Source organism: Gracilinanus agilis, chromosome 1, assembly GCF_016433145.1.
Source record: "Gracilinanus agilis isolate LMUSP501 chromosome 1, AgileGrace, whole genome shotgun sequence".
In the NCBI taxonomy this organism is placed as follows: Eukaryota; Metazoa; Chordata; class Mammalia; order Didelphimorphia; family Didelphidae; genus Gracilinanus; species Gracilinanus agilis.
The window spans coordinates 782,325,959-782,345,456 of record NC_058130.1 but is presented as its reverse complement, the minus strand read 5'-3'; the positions used below and the strand labels follow the sequence as shown (position 1 = coordinate 782,345,456).

The following is a 19,498-nucleotide window of genomic DNA, read 5'->3' as shown; positions in this document are numbered from 1 at the left end:
TTTCCTCCATCAAATCACCCCATGACAAAGAATATTTTAAAGAGAAAAATCTACAAAGCTAATCAACACATTGAAAAATATCTTAGAAAATATGCAATGTTTCAAAACCACATACCTACCACCCACCTATGACAAGAAGTCAAGGTTAAACTTTTTCTTCATAATTTTGTAACTATTTTTTATTTCTCTGTAACTTCTTTCCGTTTACATTGTGGCACTCACAAAGATTGTTTTCTTGGCTCTTCACTCTGCCTCTGTAATGTGACTCTTCTGAAGCATTTCTTTTTTTTTTTTAATTTTGTATTGTCTAGGGTGATTTTGTTTTTATTTTGTTTTTAATTTATGAAGCATTTCTGAATTCATTACATTTGTTGTTGCTTTCTAACACCACAGCAAAGTATTTCATGTGTGTACCACCATTTGTCTAGCCATTTCTAGTCAATGGGCATCTACTTGGGTTTCCAGTTCTTTGGCACCACAACAAAAACTACTATAAGCATTATAGTGTATATATAAAAAAAGCTTTGACAAGTGATTATCCATTCTCTTTCTGGAAAAAACCTGCCAAAAGGAAGGAATTTGCTGCTTAACTTGGGGCATCACATTTCCCTTTTGTATAGCTCTATTAGGTAGATTTTCTAGTCATCAAGCCTACATTGTTGTAACTTTCTCCTGTTTCTACTCTGTGTGACCAAATGACTGTGCAATTTTTCTTAAATTACTATGGGCATCCTGTTTTATCCAACATTATCCTCCTCTATACTGAATTTTTTTTTGCCCACTGTTCCTGAAACTCTTTACTCAAATCTCTTCTCATGTTCAGAGGTAATCAGAACTGGACTGCATTAGATGTCACATGGACAATTATTTCCTTTTAGTTTAAATTTTCAGTTAAGTGTGTGCTTTGACAGAAATTCTGTCCATGGGAGGTGGAGCCAAGATAGTAGGATAAAGGCAGCAACTCACCTGAGCTCCCCCAAATTCCTCTTCAAACAACATTAAAATAATGCCTCATGATAAATTGTGGAGGGGCAAAACCAACAAAAGTATGGAGGTGAAACAGTTTTCTACCAAAGACAATTTAGAAGGTTGGTAGGAATGGTCTGTGTCTCTGGGATAAGAATAGAGATCAGTCCAGCACAGACTGCACCCTAGCAAACAAGCATGGCCTTACAGGTGACTGAATAGGTGGCTGCAGCTTGCAGAGCTTTCAGCCTACAGAGAGTAAGAGACAGATAACTGGTCAAATTACAGGGGACAATTCAATGGCACTGAATGCAGGATTCTGTTGCATTGCCCATAATCAGATAGAGGTCATAATCTTGGTTCATGGCCCCAGAGCTAGGTGCCACAGGGTCACAGTTCCAGGGCAAAAAAGAATGCCTGTGGTCTTTCACAGACCATAACATAGGTCAGGAGAGTGGTGATCACACCTCTCTTTATAACATATACCTTTGAAGAACTGAAAATGTATAGACCCCCAGAACTAGCTCTGAAAAGAATACCACAAAGCCTGAAAAGTTGGCACAATACTCCCTCCACTCTGGGAGCAGAGTCCAATTTTAACTTAAGATTAAAAGTCAAATGGAAAATAGGTCTCGATCAATGACACATGTAAAACCCAGTGGAATTGCATGTTGGCTATGGGAGGGGGGGTTGGGAGGAGAAGAGGGAAAGAATATGAACCATGTAACCATGGAAAATTTTTCATAATTTATCAATAAAATAAAAACAAATGTTAAAAAAAAATAAATGTTTACTGACTGACTGACCAAAAAAAAAAAAAAAAAAAAAAAAAGATTAAAAGTCAAGAAATAGGCTGAAAATGAGCAAAAACAAACAAACAATAAAACAAGTAAAAAGAACCTGGGCATAGAAAATTACTATGGTCCCAGGGAAGTTCAAAACACAAATACAGAAGAAGACAACAATGTCAAAACAGTTACATGCAAAGCCTCAAAGTAAAATATGAATTGGTATCAGGCCAAAAACAGATTCCTATAAAATCTCCAAAAGGATTTAAAAGTTAAATAAGAGAGGTAAAGGGAAAATTAAAAAAAAAAGAATGACTGATTGATGCAAGAAAATAATGAAAAAAAGAGGCAATAGTTTTGTAAATGCAGCACAAAAAATGCTAAAGAAAATAACACCTTAAAAATAGAATAGGCCAAATAGTAAAAGAAGCACTCACACAAAAATTCCATGGAAGCCAACTTCTTAAAAAGCTGAACTGATTGAGGGCAGCTGGGTGACTCAGTGGATTGAGAGCCAGGCCTAGAGACAGGAAGTCTTAGGCTCAAATCTGGCCTCAGACACTTCCTAGCTGTGTGACCCTGGGCAAATCACTTGACCCCCATTGCCTAGCCCTTACTACTTTTCTGACTTGGAACCAATACATAGTATTGATTCTAAGACAGAAGGTAAGGGTTTAAAATACATACATACATATATATATATATATATATATATATCTGAAATGATAAAATGGAAAAAGATGTACAAAAATCCACTGAAGAACTCATTTAAAAGTAGAGTTGTCTAAATGGTAAGAGATCAACAACAGTGACTGAAGAATTCCTTAAAAAGTACAGCTGATGAAATGGAAAAGGAAATACAAAAGCTCACTGAAGAAAAGAATCTTAAAAATGAGTATTAGGCAAGTGGAAGCTAATGACTCCATGAAACATCAAGAAACAGTAAAGTAAAATCAAAAGAATGAAAAAAATAGATGTGAAATATCTCATTAGAAAAAATAGAGATGGATAGGTGGCTTAGTCTTAGTGGATAGAAAGTCATGACTGGGGTCTGGAGGTCCTGGGTTCAAATCTAGTCTCAGACACTGTGTGTGGCCCTGTACAAGTTACTTAACCCTAATTGTCTAGCCCTTATTGCTCTTCTATCTTGGAACCAATACTTAGTATTGATTCTAAGACAGAAGGTTTGAAAGAAACACAACTCACCTGGAAAATAGATTAATGAGAAATCACTTAAGAAGTGTTGGATTACCTGAAAGCTATAATAAAAAAAGAGTCTACAAACCATATTTCAAGACATTATTAAGGAAAACTAACATGATATTCTAGGACCAGAGGGTAAAATGGAATTTCACCAATGACCTCATGAAAGTGATCCCAAAAGGAAAATTCCCAGGAATATTATAGCCAAATTTGAGAGTTCCCAGAACAAGGTAAAAATATTACCAACAGCAAGAAAGAAACAATTCAAATGTCATGGAGACACAGTCAGGACTACACAAGATTTGGCAGCTTCTATATTAAAGGAATAGAGGGCTTATAATTTTTGAGGGCAGTTGGGTTTACAAACAAGAATCACCTCAACAAAAATGAGTATAATTCTTCAGGGGGAAAATGGAAATTTAGTGAAATAGAGGACTTTTAAGCATTCCTGAAGAAAAGACCAGAGTTGAATAGAAATTTGACAGTCAAATACCAGACAAAAGAAAAGCATAAATAGGTCATCGGGATAGAGAAAGGATTCAATAAGATTAAACACTTCATATTTCTACATGGGAAGAATTCTAACAATTCAGAAATTTATCATTATTGGTGCAGTTACAAGTATAACTCGATGGAGGGTGCAGATGTAAGTTGATAATGATGGGATGATATTCAAAAACATAAAATCAAGGGGTGAGAGAGGGATGAACTAGGAGAAGGGGGAAGGGAGAGATAGAATGGGATAAATTTTCTCACATAAATGAGATACAAAAGAGGTTTTACAGTGGAGGGAAAGGTAGGGAGTGGCATGTAATTCTTGAATCAAAATTGGTTTAAAGAAGGAAAAATATGGGCAGCTCAAGGGATAGTCAAGACTAAGGAGGTCTTGGGTTCAAACCTGACCTCAGACATTTCTTATCTATGTAATCCTGGGCAAGTCACTTAAACTCAAATGCATTGCTCTTAACATTCTTCTACTTTGGAACTCAGTATTGATTCTAAAACAGAAATTAAAAACTAAAAAAAAGGAATAACATCCATCCTCAGTTGGGAATAGTAGTCTATCTTACCCTAGAAGGAAGCAGAGAGAGGGGAATAAGAAAAAGGGAGCACTGACAGAAGGGAGGGTGGATTAGGGAAGGCAATGTTCAGAAGCAATATAAAGTTGAAGAAAAAAGAGAAGATAAATAGGAGAAAAACAGGATGGAGAGAAATACAGTTAGTAATAATAACTGTGAATGTGAATAGGATAAGCTCACTCAAAGCAGAACTGGATAGCAGAATGGACTAAAAAACCAGAATCCTCAAATGCTGTTTACAAGAAACACACTAGAAGCAGAGAAACACACACAAGTAAAAGAGGCAGGATCAGAACCTAGTATGCTTTAGATGGCATAAAAAAGGGAAGGAAAAAAAAGCAGGAATAGCAACCATGATCTCAAAGTAAAAAAGTTGTTGTTCAGTCGTACTTATGTCCATCTTATTTGGAATTTTATTGGCAGATATTGCAACGGTTTCCTATTTCCTTCTCCAGCTCATCTTACAATGAGGAAACAGAAACAAATAAGGTTGTGACTTGCCTGGGGTCACACAATAGTTAAGTTTTGGGGGCTGGATTTGAAATCAGTTAATTGTGTACATGATTTAGACATAAAAGGTGACACTATAAGCAAATTAGGAGAGCATGGAAGTTTAGGTCTATGGATAAGGGAAGAAAATAAGAGAGAACATTATAAGATATAAAATGGATCATTTTGATTACATTGGATTTAAAAGCTTTTGCACAAACAAAACCTAGCAGAAAACTGGGGGGAAATCTTTACAGAAAATTTCTCTGATAAAAACCTCATTCCTCATATATAAAGACCTGAATCAAACTCATGAGAATAACTAGTCATTCCCCATTGATAAATGTTCAAAGGATATGAAGTCAGTTTTCAGATGAAAAAAATCAAAGCTATATAGGAATATGAAAAAATGCTCTAAATCAGAATTAGAGATATCCAAATTAAAGCAACTCTGAGGTACCACCTCACACCTATCAGAATGGATAACATGACAGAGGAGGAAAAGAATAAATATGGAGGGGATGTGAGAAAATTGGGATAATAAAACACTGTTGGTGGAGTTGTGAACTGATCCAATCATTCTGGAGAGCTATTTAAAACTATGCTCAAAGAATATGCATACTCTTTGACTCAGCAATACCACTAGGTTTGTATCCCAGAAAGCCTTTTTTTTTTTTTAAAGGAAAAGTGCTTATATGAACAAAAATGTTTACAGCGGCTCTTTTTGTGGTGGTAAAGAACTGAAAATTGAGAGAATGCCCAAGGGGAATGGCTGAATGAGTTGCGGTATATGGTTGCAATGGAATAGTATTGTGTTGTAAGAAAAGATGAGCAGGATGTTTTCAGAAAGTCTTGGACTTACAAGAAGTTTTTCAGTGAAGTGAGTAGAGCCAGCAGAACATTGTACACAGTAACATATTGTAAGATGATCAACTACAAATGGCTTAGCTCTTCTCAGCAATAGAGATCTAAAACAATTCTAAAGGATTGATGATATTTTTTAAAAATTCTAACCACTTACAGAGAAAGAACTGAACTGATGGAGCCTGAATGCAGATGGAGGCATACTTTTAAAAAATTCGTTTTTCTTGCATTTTTTGGTCTGTTTTCTTTCACAACATGAGTGATATGGAAATATTTTCCATGATTGCACATATTTAACATTTCAAATTACTTGTCTTCCCATTGGGGAAGGTGAGAGAGAAAATTGGGATTCAAAATTTTAAATACATGTGTTAATCCTTTTTATAGGTAACTAGAAAAATAAAACATTTTTTTTTACATTATTTTTAAACCCTTGTACTTCGGTGTATTGTCTCATAGGTGGAAGAGTGGTAAGGGTGGGCAATGGGGGTCAAGTGACTTGCCCCAAAATAAAACATTTAAAAAAGAAATACAAATAATAAAAAAAAAAGAAATCTTGTCCATATTTCAATTCTTAAGTTATTATATCCATAGTTTTTCTCCACTTTGAATCCCATTTCTGGTCTCAAGAAATTCCTTCTCAAATTCATTATTCATATAATTTTTCTTTAGTTTTAATCTGTTGATATTGAATAAGCAATTTGCCATCCAGGCAGGTTTTATTTCATTGGGCCTTTGTATAAAGGGAGACTTAAATGATCATTACATTTTCTATGATGGAAGGTTTTGCAAGATTTACTTCACTCACATGGTTCAATATGAATTTTATGATATTCAGAGTCTGATCATTCACTGCAAGCCCTTTCAAAATGCATTAATTAGTTGTTTCTCTGGTATGAATTCTGTGATGTTAAATTCTGAATTCCATGAGTTGGCCACTCCATATTCATTATATTCACAAATTTTCTCTGATATCTGTATATAACCTCCCCAAAGACCTCCCTACAATCATTTTTTTAAAATAAGCATAATACTTTAGGATTTGTAAAGACCATTTTTTGGATATCTATTATGACATCTGATGTTTGGTAAGAATAACTTTCCTCCTGAAGGTCATCCCACATTCATTGCATTGATGTTTTTTTCTCCAATCTGAATTTTCTGATGGCAGATAAGTTCTATCTTCCAACTAAAGGCCTTCCTTCCTTCATTACATCCATAAGAATTCTCACTGGTAAGTATGTATGATCAGTAAGTATGCTCTTCTTAAAAGTGTGCCATGTATACATTTTCAAGAAAGTCAGCTGATTAGCCTTTACCCATATACCCCAAAGGATGGAAACAGCAGGTTGTATCACTGATCATCTAAAATTCTCATTTGTCAATATACTCAATAATGATTTGAGGTTTTTAGATTGTTTTTCCTTGCAAAGGAGTAGTCATTATAAAAGCTGTTCTGCTCCTGAAGATGTCACTCTTTATTAGTTCCCAGAAGGCTTCCCACATTTCCCTGAAACACCACCCATTCCCCTCCAATTATTGGGTAGCTCTTTTGTCGGTTGTTGAAGTGCTTCTATACTTTCACAAAAATTTATTATCTGTTGATTTTCCCATAGCCTAAATTTCTCCTTGTATTCCTTCCTTGAATATTCCCAGTCAACCTATATTTAAAAAAAAAAAAGGTAAGTGAAGAAAATAACCTGCACAAATGGATCAACATGTTGGGGGGAAAAACTGCAAAAATATATGTAACGATTAAAAGTTATGCATCAGAGACTTATGCAAAAGTACAAGGAGAAGCATATTTTCATATCATAAATTAAGAAGATGCATGTTCTTTTGATTTTATTATATTCATTTATAATTTCTTAGTGGTTATCCTTCCCGTTTACATTTTGGAAAAATAATAGTTTGTTCTTTTGGGACTCGCTTCACTATACAGTTCATGTCTGTGTTCCCAAGCATATTTGTAGTCATCCTAGTCAACTTTTTTTACAATACAGTAACATCCCATGGCATTTGGATACCAGTGTATCTAGCCATTCCTTATCAATGAGCATTTGCTTGGTTTCCTCATCTTTGCTATCACAAAAAATGCTATCTGCTTTTTGCTGTATATAAAGAGCTTTCTTTCTTTCTTTCTTTCTTTTTTTTAAACCCTTAACTTCTGTCTATTGGCTCCAAGGCAGAAGAGTGGTAAGGGTAGGCAATGGAGGTCAAGTGACTTGCCCAGGGCCACACTGCTGGGAAGTGTCTGAGGCCAGATTTGAACCTAGGACCTCCCATCTCTAGGCCTGATTCTCAATCCACTGAGCTATCCAGCTGCCCCCTAAAGAGCTTTCTTTTTGTCAGTGTCTTCCTCAGGGCATATGCCTACCAGTGGCATCTTTGGTTCAAAGGGTATGGACACTCAAGTCATTTTATTTAGATAATTCCAAAATGCTATGCAGAACAATTAGACTAATCCAGTCTCAACAAAAAAAAAATTACTATATTTACCTTCCCACATCCTTTTGAACACAAACTATTTCTCTTTTATCATCTTTGCCAGTTTGCAGGGTGTGATGTAAAAAATGCAGGATTGTTTTGATTTGCAGTTCTCTTATTACTAACTGATTTGAAGCACTCTTTCATATAGTTGAATTTGTGATTTTTCTTTGAAGAATCATATCCTCATTATCTTTTGAGTGTTAATATCTTGGGGAATGTAATTGGATCTGTTACTTGTTTCTGTTGCTTGTCTACGGTGTTTCTGTTACTTGTCTACAGTGTTTGAAAATCTCCATGAAGCTTTAAACTTTAATAGTTTAAAACCACATGAAGTCTTTTGGGAGACTGTGTACACTGAATATCAGGTCCTTAGACTTTTGATAAAAAAAATTCTGGCCTCAGAGCAGCTAGGTGGCTAAGTAGTTAGATCCACACCTGGAAAAGGGAGGTCCTCAGTTCAAATCTAGCCTCAGACACTTCCTAGCTGTGTGACATTAGGAATGTCACTTAACCCCAATTGTCTAGCCCTTACCATTTTTCTGCCTTGGAACCAATATTTAATATTAATTCTAAGATAAGGATAAGGATTTTTAAAAAGACTATTAAGACACACCAAAGGCACACTTGAAGTATTAGTAAGGAAATAAAAACAATCCTAGCAATCAGAGTGCTTTTGAAAAAGGAATTTCAGCAACCACCTAATCCCGATCACATGTAAACTTAGTGCCTCCTCCACCTCTATATCTCTGACAAGTAGTCATGTAGTTTCATGTTGGGGAAAATGCCCAATTAGGAGTCTGGTTACTTCCCTCAAGGAAATTAATTTCACTTTGGGACATACTTAGTTTTTAGGAGATTTTTCCTAACATGGAGTCTATATTGATTTCTTTGTAACTTGTTCTTGGTTCTACCCTCTTTCATTAAAGATAAAAGTTTAAGTAAGGGTTTATTAAACTACCACAGGGGGTGCAATTTATACAGTTGCTGCTCAACATAATATTCCTCTTTCCTGAATTTTTTTTTTACCCCTGGTTTGATACTTCATTCAAATTTCCCCTCTTAAGCAATTATCAGACCTGGACTGCATGAGATACTTCTTAACTGAAGTAGTTTTCTTTTAGTTTAACAGGTGTTCCTTGGCTAAAATATCACTCATACTCATCCATGCTGAAGCCATGATATCCAGAATATTATTCTCTAGCACATATCATATGTTTGTTCTCAAGGAATACTTTCTCAAATTAATAATATTCCTATGATCTCCCCAGTTTGAATGTAGTGCTATAGAATAAGCAAATTCTCATTTAGGAAAGTTCTCCCTCATTTATAATTTTTCTATGAAGGAAGACTTAAATGAGAAACTTTTCTACATTCTCTGTAGTGGAAAGTTTGCAACAATTTTGTTTGTAGTTTTCCAGTATGAAATTTTTGATTTTCAGAGTATGATGCTGCATTAGAAGGTCTTTCCACATGCATTATATTCATAAGTTTTATTTCTGATATAAATTTTGTAATGTTCAGTAAGTTGAGTTCCAATGATAGGTCACCCAAAATTCATTATATTCACAAAGGCTTCCTCTTATAGGACTTCTTTGATTTCAGTTAGGTATATCTCTTTTGCAAAGCATTTCCTATAATAATTTCTGCAAAACTAGCATTTATAGTACTTGAAGGCTTGCAAAGTGTGTAAATGGAATTAGCTCATCCTCATTCATTGTTAGACTCTAGCCATCAGAAATAATGTCACCCCACCCAACGTAGAATTAAGTGGGGAAGGGAAGATTAGTTACCCACACATGACAGTAAGTAACAAATCAATAACAAGGGACTGCTCTTTGGGCAGTCCAAAATAGTGTTGAGGCTGCCATTTGTCCACCTGAAATTGGAGGTGGATGCAGGAAGTGACGAAAAATGTTATCTTTTAAATATGATGGTAACTTCCTGTGGAGGCAGTTGGCGCTTTGAACTTGGTGTAGAAGAATCTCTGCGAGACCTCAGACTGCTTCCCTCTGAATTGTCACGTGGGTAAGTTAGGCTGACTTCCTTTCTCCTCCCTTGGCATTTCTGGAGGGTCTAGCCTCAAGGAGGCCTCTCTAATTGTAAAAGACCCTGTGGTTAAAAGCCTTGTTTAATTAACCTCTGTGCTCCTTTGCTGGGGCCTCTAAATTCTTACCTGGTCTGGACCTCTGGTCTGGGCCAGAGTTTCTCTCTCTCAATTTCCCTACCTTCAACCTTCCTAATTGTAAATAAACTTCTATAAAAGTCATCCTGACTTGGGTCTATTTTAATTTGAAATCGAGTTAATCTGATTACTGGTGACCATACCTTAAATATCTAGTTTCCCCTCTTATAAAAGACATGTACATATTTTATTTCATTGGACTTTCAAGTCAACCCTGTGCTATTATCCCTCATTTATAGACAGGGAAACTAAAGCTAAGAGAGGTTAAATGATTTGCCAAGAATCACACAAATACTATCTCATCAAGATTTGAACTCGGGTCATCCCGATGCCAAGTCTGGTATTTTAACCCACTTTACTACCTAATTGCCTTATCATAATATTAAAGTTCCTCTCCAATATTTTCTATGTTCAATAAGAACCTTCTTCCACCTGAAGGCTTTCCTGAAATCGTTCAGTTTCTCTCCAGGATGGATTGTGATTTTGAACAAGTTCTAAGCTCCCCTGGATGACTTTCTCAAATTCATTTTATCCATTAGGTTTTCTTTTTCCTACTTCTGAGACTGAATAGAATATAATTTAATAGAATAAGATTTAATAAGGCATCTTTTCTGCCAAAAGGTCTTCCTTATATTCCAAAAGTTTTTCTTCAATATTATATTTCTGATGTTCAAGCGTTGTTTTCCAACTGAAGGCCTTCCTACATTCTGAAGAAATCTCTCCCCTGTGGGTTTTCTGATGTTCAGTAAGAATTGTCTTCCTGCTAAAAGCTTTCCTGCAATGATTACACTGATATGGTTTTTCTCCAGTATGAATTTTTTGATGTTGAGTAAGGCTTGTCTTCTCTCTGAAAGCTTTCCCACATTCATTACATTTATAAGGTTTCTCTCCAGTATGAATTTTCTGATGTCGAGTAAGTCTCGTCCTCCTGGTGAAGGCTCTCCCACATTGATTACATTGATATGGTTTCTCTCCACTATGACATTTCTGATGTTTAGTAAGTCCTGTTTTCTGACCAAAGGCTTTCCCACATTCATTACATCCATAAGGTTTCTCCCCAGTATGAATATTTTGATGTTCAATAAGTGTTCTCTTCTGACTAAAGGCTTTCCCACATTCTTTACATTCATAAGGTTTCTCTCCAGTGTGAATGTACTGATGCTTAGTAAGTCTTTTCTTCTGATTGAAGGCTTTCCCACATTCATTACATTCATAAGGTTTCTCTCCAGTATGAATATTCTGATGTTCAGTAAGTGTGTTCTTCTGATTGAAAGCTTTCCCACATTCATTACATTCATAAGGTTTCTCTCCAGTATGAATATTTTGATGTTCAGTAAGTGTTCTCTTCTGATTAAAGGCCTTCCCACATTCATTACACTGATATGGTTTCTCTCCAGTATGAATTTTCTGATGTCTTGTAAGTCCTGTCTTTTGAGTGAAGGCTTTACCACAATCATTACATTCATAAGGTTTCTCTCCAGTATGAATATTCTGATGGCATGTCAGTCCTATTTTCTGACTGAAGGCTTTCCCACATTCATTACATTTGTAAGGTTTCTCTCCAGTATGAATTTTCTGATGTTGAGTAAGAATAGTCCTCCTAGTGAAAGCTTTCCCACATTCATTACACTGATAAGGTTTTTCTCCTGTATGACTTTTCTGATGATCAGTAAGAACAGATTTTCTGCTGAAAGCTTTACCACATTTATTACATTGATATGGTTTCTCTCCAGTATGAATTTTCTCATGGCAAGTAAGTCCTGCCTTGTGACTGAAGGCCTTCCCACATTCATTACATTGATATGGTTTCTCTCCAGAATGAATTTTCTGATGACACCTAAGTCCTATTTTCTTATTAAAGGCTTTCCCACATTCATCACATTTGAAAAGTTTCTCTCCTGTATGAATTCTCAGATGGTAGATAAGCCCTGATTTTTGACTAAAGTTCTTTCCACATTCATTACATTTATAAGTGTTCTTTCCCGTATGGATGTTCTGATGTCCATTAAGTCCTGCCTTCTGACTGAAGGCTTTCCCACATTCATTGCATTCAAATGTTTTTTTGCCCGCAAGAATATTCTGATTTTCAATATGTGTTCTCTTCAGTTTGAAGGCCTGACCACATTCATTACTTTCATAAGGTTTTTCTCCAGTATGAATTCTATGATGGATAGTAAGGTCAGTTTTCTGTGGGCAGGCCTTTTTATACTCATTACATGCATATGGTTTTTCTCTAATATGAATTCTCTGATGTCTGATAAACTCTATCTTCTGGTTAAAAGCTTTCCCACATTTGTTACATTTATAATATTTTTCTACATTATGAATTCTCTGATCCTGAGTGATGTTTATGCTACTGGAGAGAGTCTGACCACATTCATTCTTTAAATGTGCTTTCCCTCCACTCTGTTGACTGTGATTTTCATTAAGGTCTGATTCATAACTGAATAATTTCTCACATTCTTTATACCTAGAAAACATGTTCTTTAAGGAAATTCTCTTCTGTTTATTCAGGTATGAATACAATCTGACTTTTCTTTGCTCTGTATCAGACTGATGAAGAAGATTCCTTCTAAGAGGCATCTTATGTTGTGGGAAAAGGGTTGCTCTTTGGCAAAAGCCTCCATTATATTTTTTATCTTCATGTTCTCTTACTTGATTGGGAGTCATCATTTCCAAGATTTGTACATGTCCCAAAAGTTTCTCCTCAGTGCTTTGCTGTTTCCCTAATAAAGCACAAAATTTCCAGGCTTCGCCAAACTTGGAGACATGAAAATTACCCTCTTGAATTCTTTCTTGGAATGGATCTTCAATGGAGAGAGCAATCTTTTGAATGAATTCCTTGGTTTCAGGCTGGATGTCCCAATCTGAAAGACATTTTTTAAAAATGTAAACATACTTTGTTGCCCATGAATTACACTTCACCTGAGTTCCCTCTCTTCCATCAAAAATATTGTTCCAGACTACTTTTCCAGACCAATTACACATTGCTCTCTTCAGAGACACTAGTCCAGGTAAGCTGGCCATTTTCCTAGTCTCTTTATTCAATATTCCACCTCTGAAATGCCTTTCCAAAGGCTATCCACCATATCCCAATTATAGTCCTTCCTTACCTCAGCCTCTTCAAACTGCTGATTTTGTCAGAAATTTAGCTCAAAGGTGATTTCTTAAATGAAGTTTTTCATGACACATCAGTGAATTAGCATCTCAGGAAACACCATGAGATAGCTTTTTAGATATTTTGCAATTACTATTATATATACACATTGTTTCCTTTTAAAGAATGTAAGCTCTTTGAAGAGAGAAGTTGTTTCATGCCAAGAGATAGACTGGAGTAGGGAAAGACTTGAAGAAGGAAGATCCCATCCGCACTCTTCAGCAGCTATTGCAATAATCCAGTTGTGAGGAGATAAAGGCCTACACCCTAATAGAAAGCAATGTTAGAGGAGAAAAGTGGGTATATTAAAAAGATGTTATAAATGTGAAATCAACAGATCAAGACAAAAGACTGGATGTCAGAGACCAAGGAACGAAACCTAAAAACCATAGAGACCATAGAAACAAAACCATAGAGACCATAGAAACAAAACTTATAGAGACCATAGAAACAAAACTTAGTGAAGGGTTTCCCAAGAAACGAAAATAGAAACTTATCCAGCTTTACCCGGGATAGGCGTGGCGAGACCAACGGCCTGAGACCATCAGGAAAATTCCTTACCCCAGCCCTAGAAGTATATAAACCCACTCCCTGCACACAATAAACGAGCCTTGTCACAATTAAGACTGATTTGTCTTTATTGCGCCTCGGTTCCCTTCTCTCCCCCTATGGTTCTTCCAGGTGGCTGACTCACGGGTCTCTCGCGGTTGTATCCGGCTGGATCCGGATAACTGGATACTGAGGGTAATAGGAGATGAGGATGATATCAGGAGGGTGAATCAGGGGACTGGTAGGATAGTGGTATCCACAGTAATAGGGAAGATTATAAGAGTGAAAAAGAAAGAGAGGAAAGGAATGATTTCACCTTAATATATGTTAAATGAATATATCTAATAAATATCCATTTTGAAGATGTTTGATAGGCAGTTGGTGATAGAAGAATGGAAGTCAGCAGATATGTTAAGGCTGGTCAAGCAGATCTGAGAATCATCAGCATAGAAATGATAATTAAATCCAAGGAAGCTGATGAGATCCACAAGAGAATTAGTGTAGAGCAATGATGGGCAAATTTTTTAAAGAGGGGGCCAAAGGAAAGGAAATGCTCATCTGCCAGTCTGTTTCTAAGGCAACTCTTTCGAAGTTTCATTGTATTGTATCCGTCAGATTAGGAATAATGTTGTGCGGCTGGATAGAACATTTCAGGGGGCCGTAGTTTGCCCATCACTGGTGTAGAGGAAGAGAGGAATGTTCAGGACAGTGCATAGTGGGACAGCCATGGTTAGTGGGCAATGTCTAGATAAAGATCCAGTCAAGAACACTGAGAACAAGAGTTTAGGTATGTAAGGGGACAACCAGAAGAGAGTAGTGTCCTAAAAACAAAGGTGAAAGAGAATATGCAGGAGATGGCAGTGATTAACTGTCAAAAGGTACAGAGAAGTCAAGAAGGATGAGTATTGAAAAGAGGCCAACAGATATGGCAATTGAGAGATCACTGATAACACTGGAGAGAGCACTTCTGCTTGAATGATTAAATGGGAAGCCAAATTTTAGAGAGTTAAGAAGAAAATGTAAGGAGAACTGGAGGAGAAGGTACTACAAATGGTCTAATCAAGGCATTGAGCCACAAAGGACATAAGATATAGGATACAGCAGAGATGGAAGAATAGAGTGAGGGTCTTTTGAAGATGACTTAGAGGTAAGAATGTTTGTAGGCAGTTGTGAAGTAGTCAGGAAACAGAGAGAAACTGAAGATCAGTGGGAAAGGAGAAGAACCACTTCTTCCTGTGAGATAGATGAGAAGGAAGAGATAATAACAAAAGATAAGAAATAATCAATGCTTCAAAGGATTTGGTTGTAGCTGAGTAAGATTTGATCCTTTAGAACTACAATTTAATGACTCAAATAAATATGGGGAACCATTAAAAAGAACAGGCTAAAGAAAGCAGAATAAAAAGATAGTTCTGATAAACTTATTTTTTCAGAATTATAGGAGAAAGATGGGCCAAAAAAAAATACAAGTAATAAAAAGCAAGGGCAGTGGCCAAATAGGTAAAGTGTTGGGCCTGGAGTCAGGAAGATCTGAATTAAAATCGGGTCTCAGATACTTTCCAGCCGGGCGATTGCAGGCAAGCCACCTAACTCCATTTACCTTGATTTCCACATTTATAAAATAAGCTGAAGAAAGAAATGACAAACCACTCCAATAGTTTTGCCAAGAAAATCTGAAATGGAGTCACAATGAGTCAAAAACACCTGAAATGACTGAACAATATAAAGCAATCCAAAGAGAACAGGACATAAAATGGGCTACGCCCAGTCCTGATTCTGTTATAGTTATCATTCACATAACAACAAAGAAACAATGTTGAGAAGCAGGGGAAAAGCTGCTGAGGACCAGGAAAGGCACTAAAATGGTGGGAAAGAAAACTCCTTTCTCTACCCTTTCCTTTGAGACTGCAGGGACATGAGAGCAGGAGAGATGTGTGGAGAATGTTTGGTTGAACAGAAGATGAGGCTCAAGGAAGCAGCTCCTCCCAGACAGCCTCAGCTCTTCTCCACTGGGGCCTCAGGAGCTGAGACAGATCTCTATCCAAGATTTTCAAAGTACTTTCTCCAAACAACCAGCTTTGATGTTGCTGGTCATGAATTATCTACTTTTTCACTCACTCATTCACTCACCTGGACAAGTGCTGCTCAAGCTATCTCCCTCTGACATTCCAACCACTTCCCCTCGCTCCAACTTGTCAATCACGTCTGGTTTGGAAACTGCTAGTCCTGTACATTAGAAATGCAAAGAGGCTGGTTTAGAAAGCTGGCTCAGATGGTGATCCATATCTCTCTGGGGAAAAACAAACATGCTAGGAAGGCCTCAAGAATGGGAACAAGGAATTCTGAAGGATACCCTGTACTAGGCTCCTAGGAAGTACATGAAGATGCATTGAAGAATGGGCCTGGCCTCAGAGAGGACCTGGAAAGACCATGGGAGCTTTTGATGTCTTCAGTCTCCACACTGGACCTTTAAGGAAGAATATAGAACTTGAGGGAAAAGGGAACAATAGAGAAAGAACCTCAAGGACCATAGCATGAACCTGCCAATTTCCACCTATACGAACCCAAATTTGTTCACCTGACAGAAGTGCTCTGTCACATGACTCAATGTCAAATGGTCACAAAAGTATATTTCTACATGAGAAAAAATTACTGGAAAGATACTACCTTATTTATTAAGGAAAAAAGCAAAAAGTCTCCAGTAAGAACTTATATTAACTGATGCAGAGTAATGTGAGCAGAACAATGTATATAGTAACAAAATATTAGATGATGCTCAACTGCAAAGGACTAAACCATTATCACCTAAGCAAATTTTCAAGATAACTACAAGGGACTCTTGAAAATGCTATCCACAGCTAAAGAAGGAACTTTTAGAGCCTGAGGTAGATCAAACCATGGCATCTTCCATTTTATTTCCTTCATGTGATTTTTACTCCATATATGATATATTTTTATCACAATATGCACAATATGGAAATATGCACTGCATGGAAGTATGGCTATAAACTATATCAGACTAATTATCACCTTGGGGATTTGGGGAAAAGGAGGGAAGGAGAAAAATCTGAATTCTATAACTCAACAACTGTCAAAAATTGTTTCTACATATAAATGAAAAAAAAATTAAATTTTTTTAAAAGAGTCTTGAGTTAGCAGGAGAAACTGTCCTTACCTAGCCAGACCAGGTTCTGGTAGTTCTCTAGCATCACATCCCAGTATAGCACCTTCTGAGAGGGATGCAGGTGCCTCCACTCCTCTGGGGAGAAGTCCACAGCCACATCCTTGAATGTTACTGATTCCTAAAATATCAAGTATATTTTAGTATTGTGAAGATGGGACTCAGCCATGTATTCTGAGTTGATCCAGGTGTTGGTCAATACCCTCTTCAGGAAGGATTGTATTTTCATAAAATCCACAATTTAAAAATTTGTTTGAGAAAAAATTTCAGGAAAAAAGCTTTTTAACTCCTTGAATCCAGAGAATGAACTGTTTGGAGAAAGATGCTTACAGAAACCTACACTGCATCAAGAAGATCCAGAATGAACTTTGGGGTACAGTTGATTGAACTGAAGGGGGCTGAACACAGTTATTTTGAATGTAAACTTTTTGTCTTTTTTTTAGCTTTTTGTCAATGTGTCTAACAAAACATTGTTTTTGCTCTCTCTCTCTCTTCCATTTCCCTTTTATCTCTAACTATTGTAGTTTCCTTTTAGAAGATGCAATTGTATACACCTGTAGTTAGAAGATTTTTAGGGGTACAAGATAATTATGTCAAATGATCAATTGCGGAGACGAGTCTCCAAATGATCACCAGGGGGGATTGTGAAGATGAGATTAACTCTACTCTGCCCATTTTTAGATTTAATTACCAAAAGTGTACACACCTCAGTTATCCTTAAGTATGGGGAGGTCTGAGACCCACATGTGCAAAAGTGGGTGACAAATCAGAATCGACTGACTGCCCTTTGGGCAGTCCTAAGCAAAGCTTTAGTTGTAATTGGTACATGTAAAGTGGGAGGAAAGCACAGGAAGTGACGAAAGGAATGGTCTTTATAAATTGCAAGAACCTCCTGTGAAAAGGTTTTTTCACCTTCAACTTGACCCTAAAGGAGCTCTGGCTGAGGACTGAGGACTGCTTTCCCTAGATCTCTTACTCTGCCCTCTTTCTCATATCTCTACTTTCACTCTTTCCCCACTATTTTAGAAATAAATTGCCAAAAAGAAATCATTTAGAATTGAGATATATTAATTCCTGGCGACCACACTCATACATTCAGTCTAATCATAATTTTACCCTTTACAGTATCTTCAGGTCCTCTTCCCAATATGGACCCAAGAGAACAAAGCTGGTTTTCATAGACTCAAAAAAGGGAGAAGGGCCCTTAGTCTGACCCAGCCCTGAAAAAGGATTCTGACCACCACTTCCTCAGGTAATGGAGGCGGATGGCTTCAGCTCAGGAGTTCTGAACTACATTGAGGCTAAGGTCAATCAACAGGTTCTTCCACTCTAGTGCCAAGATAGTGAGTGACTCTAGTCATATCAATACAGTGACTCCAAATCAGAACTTTACATTGCTCTTATAAATGCAATTCCACTGACTTCTACTAGTTGACTCTTAAAGTCAAGGCTAAATACCTGGAAATACAAACCAATCTGATTTTCCTTCAAGGGTATTAATTTTATGTGGCATAAAAAGAAGTCCAATGTGTACACAGGTGAGGAAATGAAAGATTGCTGAGGAGAACATATATTTATGGTCAAAGTGAAGTGGATGACTTGGCAGTGAAAGGAGCTAGTGACCTAAGCCTTGAAGGACAATGCCAAAGGACTTAATGCAGAAAAGAGCACTAATGGGCATTCTCCATGCTAGGCCCTGTGCTATTTACTGAAGATATAAAGGCAAGAGGGAAATGGTCCTTATTTTGAAGGAGCTAACACTTTAATAGGGATAGAAAACATAGGAGGGGTAGCTGGGAAGGGAATTTGGAGGTTTTATTTAGGCATAGTGGTAAGTAAGATGCTAGCATATGTCCTTAATCTGGTAGATGACTAGATATGATAGGAAATACAGTGTGGGGCTAGTTACAGTGAGTGTGTACTCATTTACCAATAAGTATAGATGATATATAAGGGCAGCTAGGGGGCATAGTGGATAGAACACTAGGCCTGGAGTCAGGAAGACCTTAAAATGTCTCACATGCTTCCTAATTGGGTGACCTTGGACAAGCCACTTAACATTGTTTACCTGATTTCCCCCAGTTTCTGGAAAATGAACTGGAGAAGGAAATGGCAAACTACTCTCGTATTCTTGCCAAGAAAACCTCAAATAGGGTCACAAAGAGTCAGACATAACTGAAACAAATGAATAACAACACATAACTGACACAAGAGTTAATTAATTGGTATCTGAGGGGATGGGAATGGATCAAAGATGTTATTTCAAGGGTCAACAAACCCTCACATACCTGATGATCCTTATTGGGCAGGTGTATGGGGGCCATTCCCCCACCTCAATGTTCCCACTGCCTGGAAAAGGTCAGTCTTCAGAAATCAGAGCTGGAGAAGAGAAGAGAACCATGAGCAATAGGAGGACTGATCTCTCTTTGTTGTACATTGGGGAAATTTTTCATTTCATGGTTGATGCTTAAACTTTAATATTCTGAGTACTGAATCTTGACTGTGGTGAATCTATTTCAAATGAAAAGACAAAACCAAACACTTTGTGGA

At 36.9% G+C, this 19,498-nt stretch overlaps 1 protein-coding gene across 1 annotated transcript in view; it reads right to left on the bottom strand.

Annotated features, from left to right (window-relative positions):
- The window catches only part of LOC123230434 (zinc finger protein OZF-like), a 31,520-nt gene that overhangs the window by 7,967 nt on the left and 4,055 nt on the right, over nt 1-19,498 (bottom strand). Inside the window, exon 2 of the mRNA XM_044656597.1 lies at nt 10,850-11,888. Within this exon, the coding sequence (XP_044512532.1) occupies nt 10,850-11,888 (1,039 nt within the window). The remainder of the gene's footprint in view (nt 1-10,849; nt 11,889-19,498) is intronic.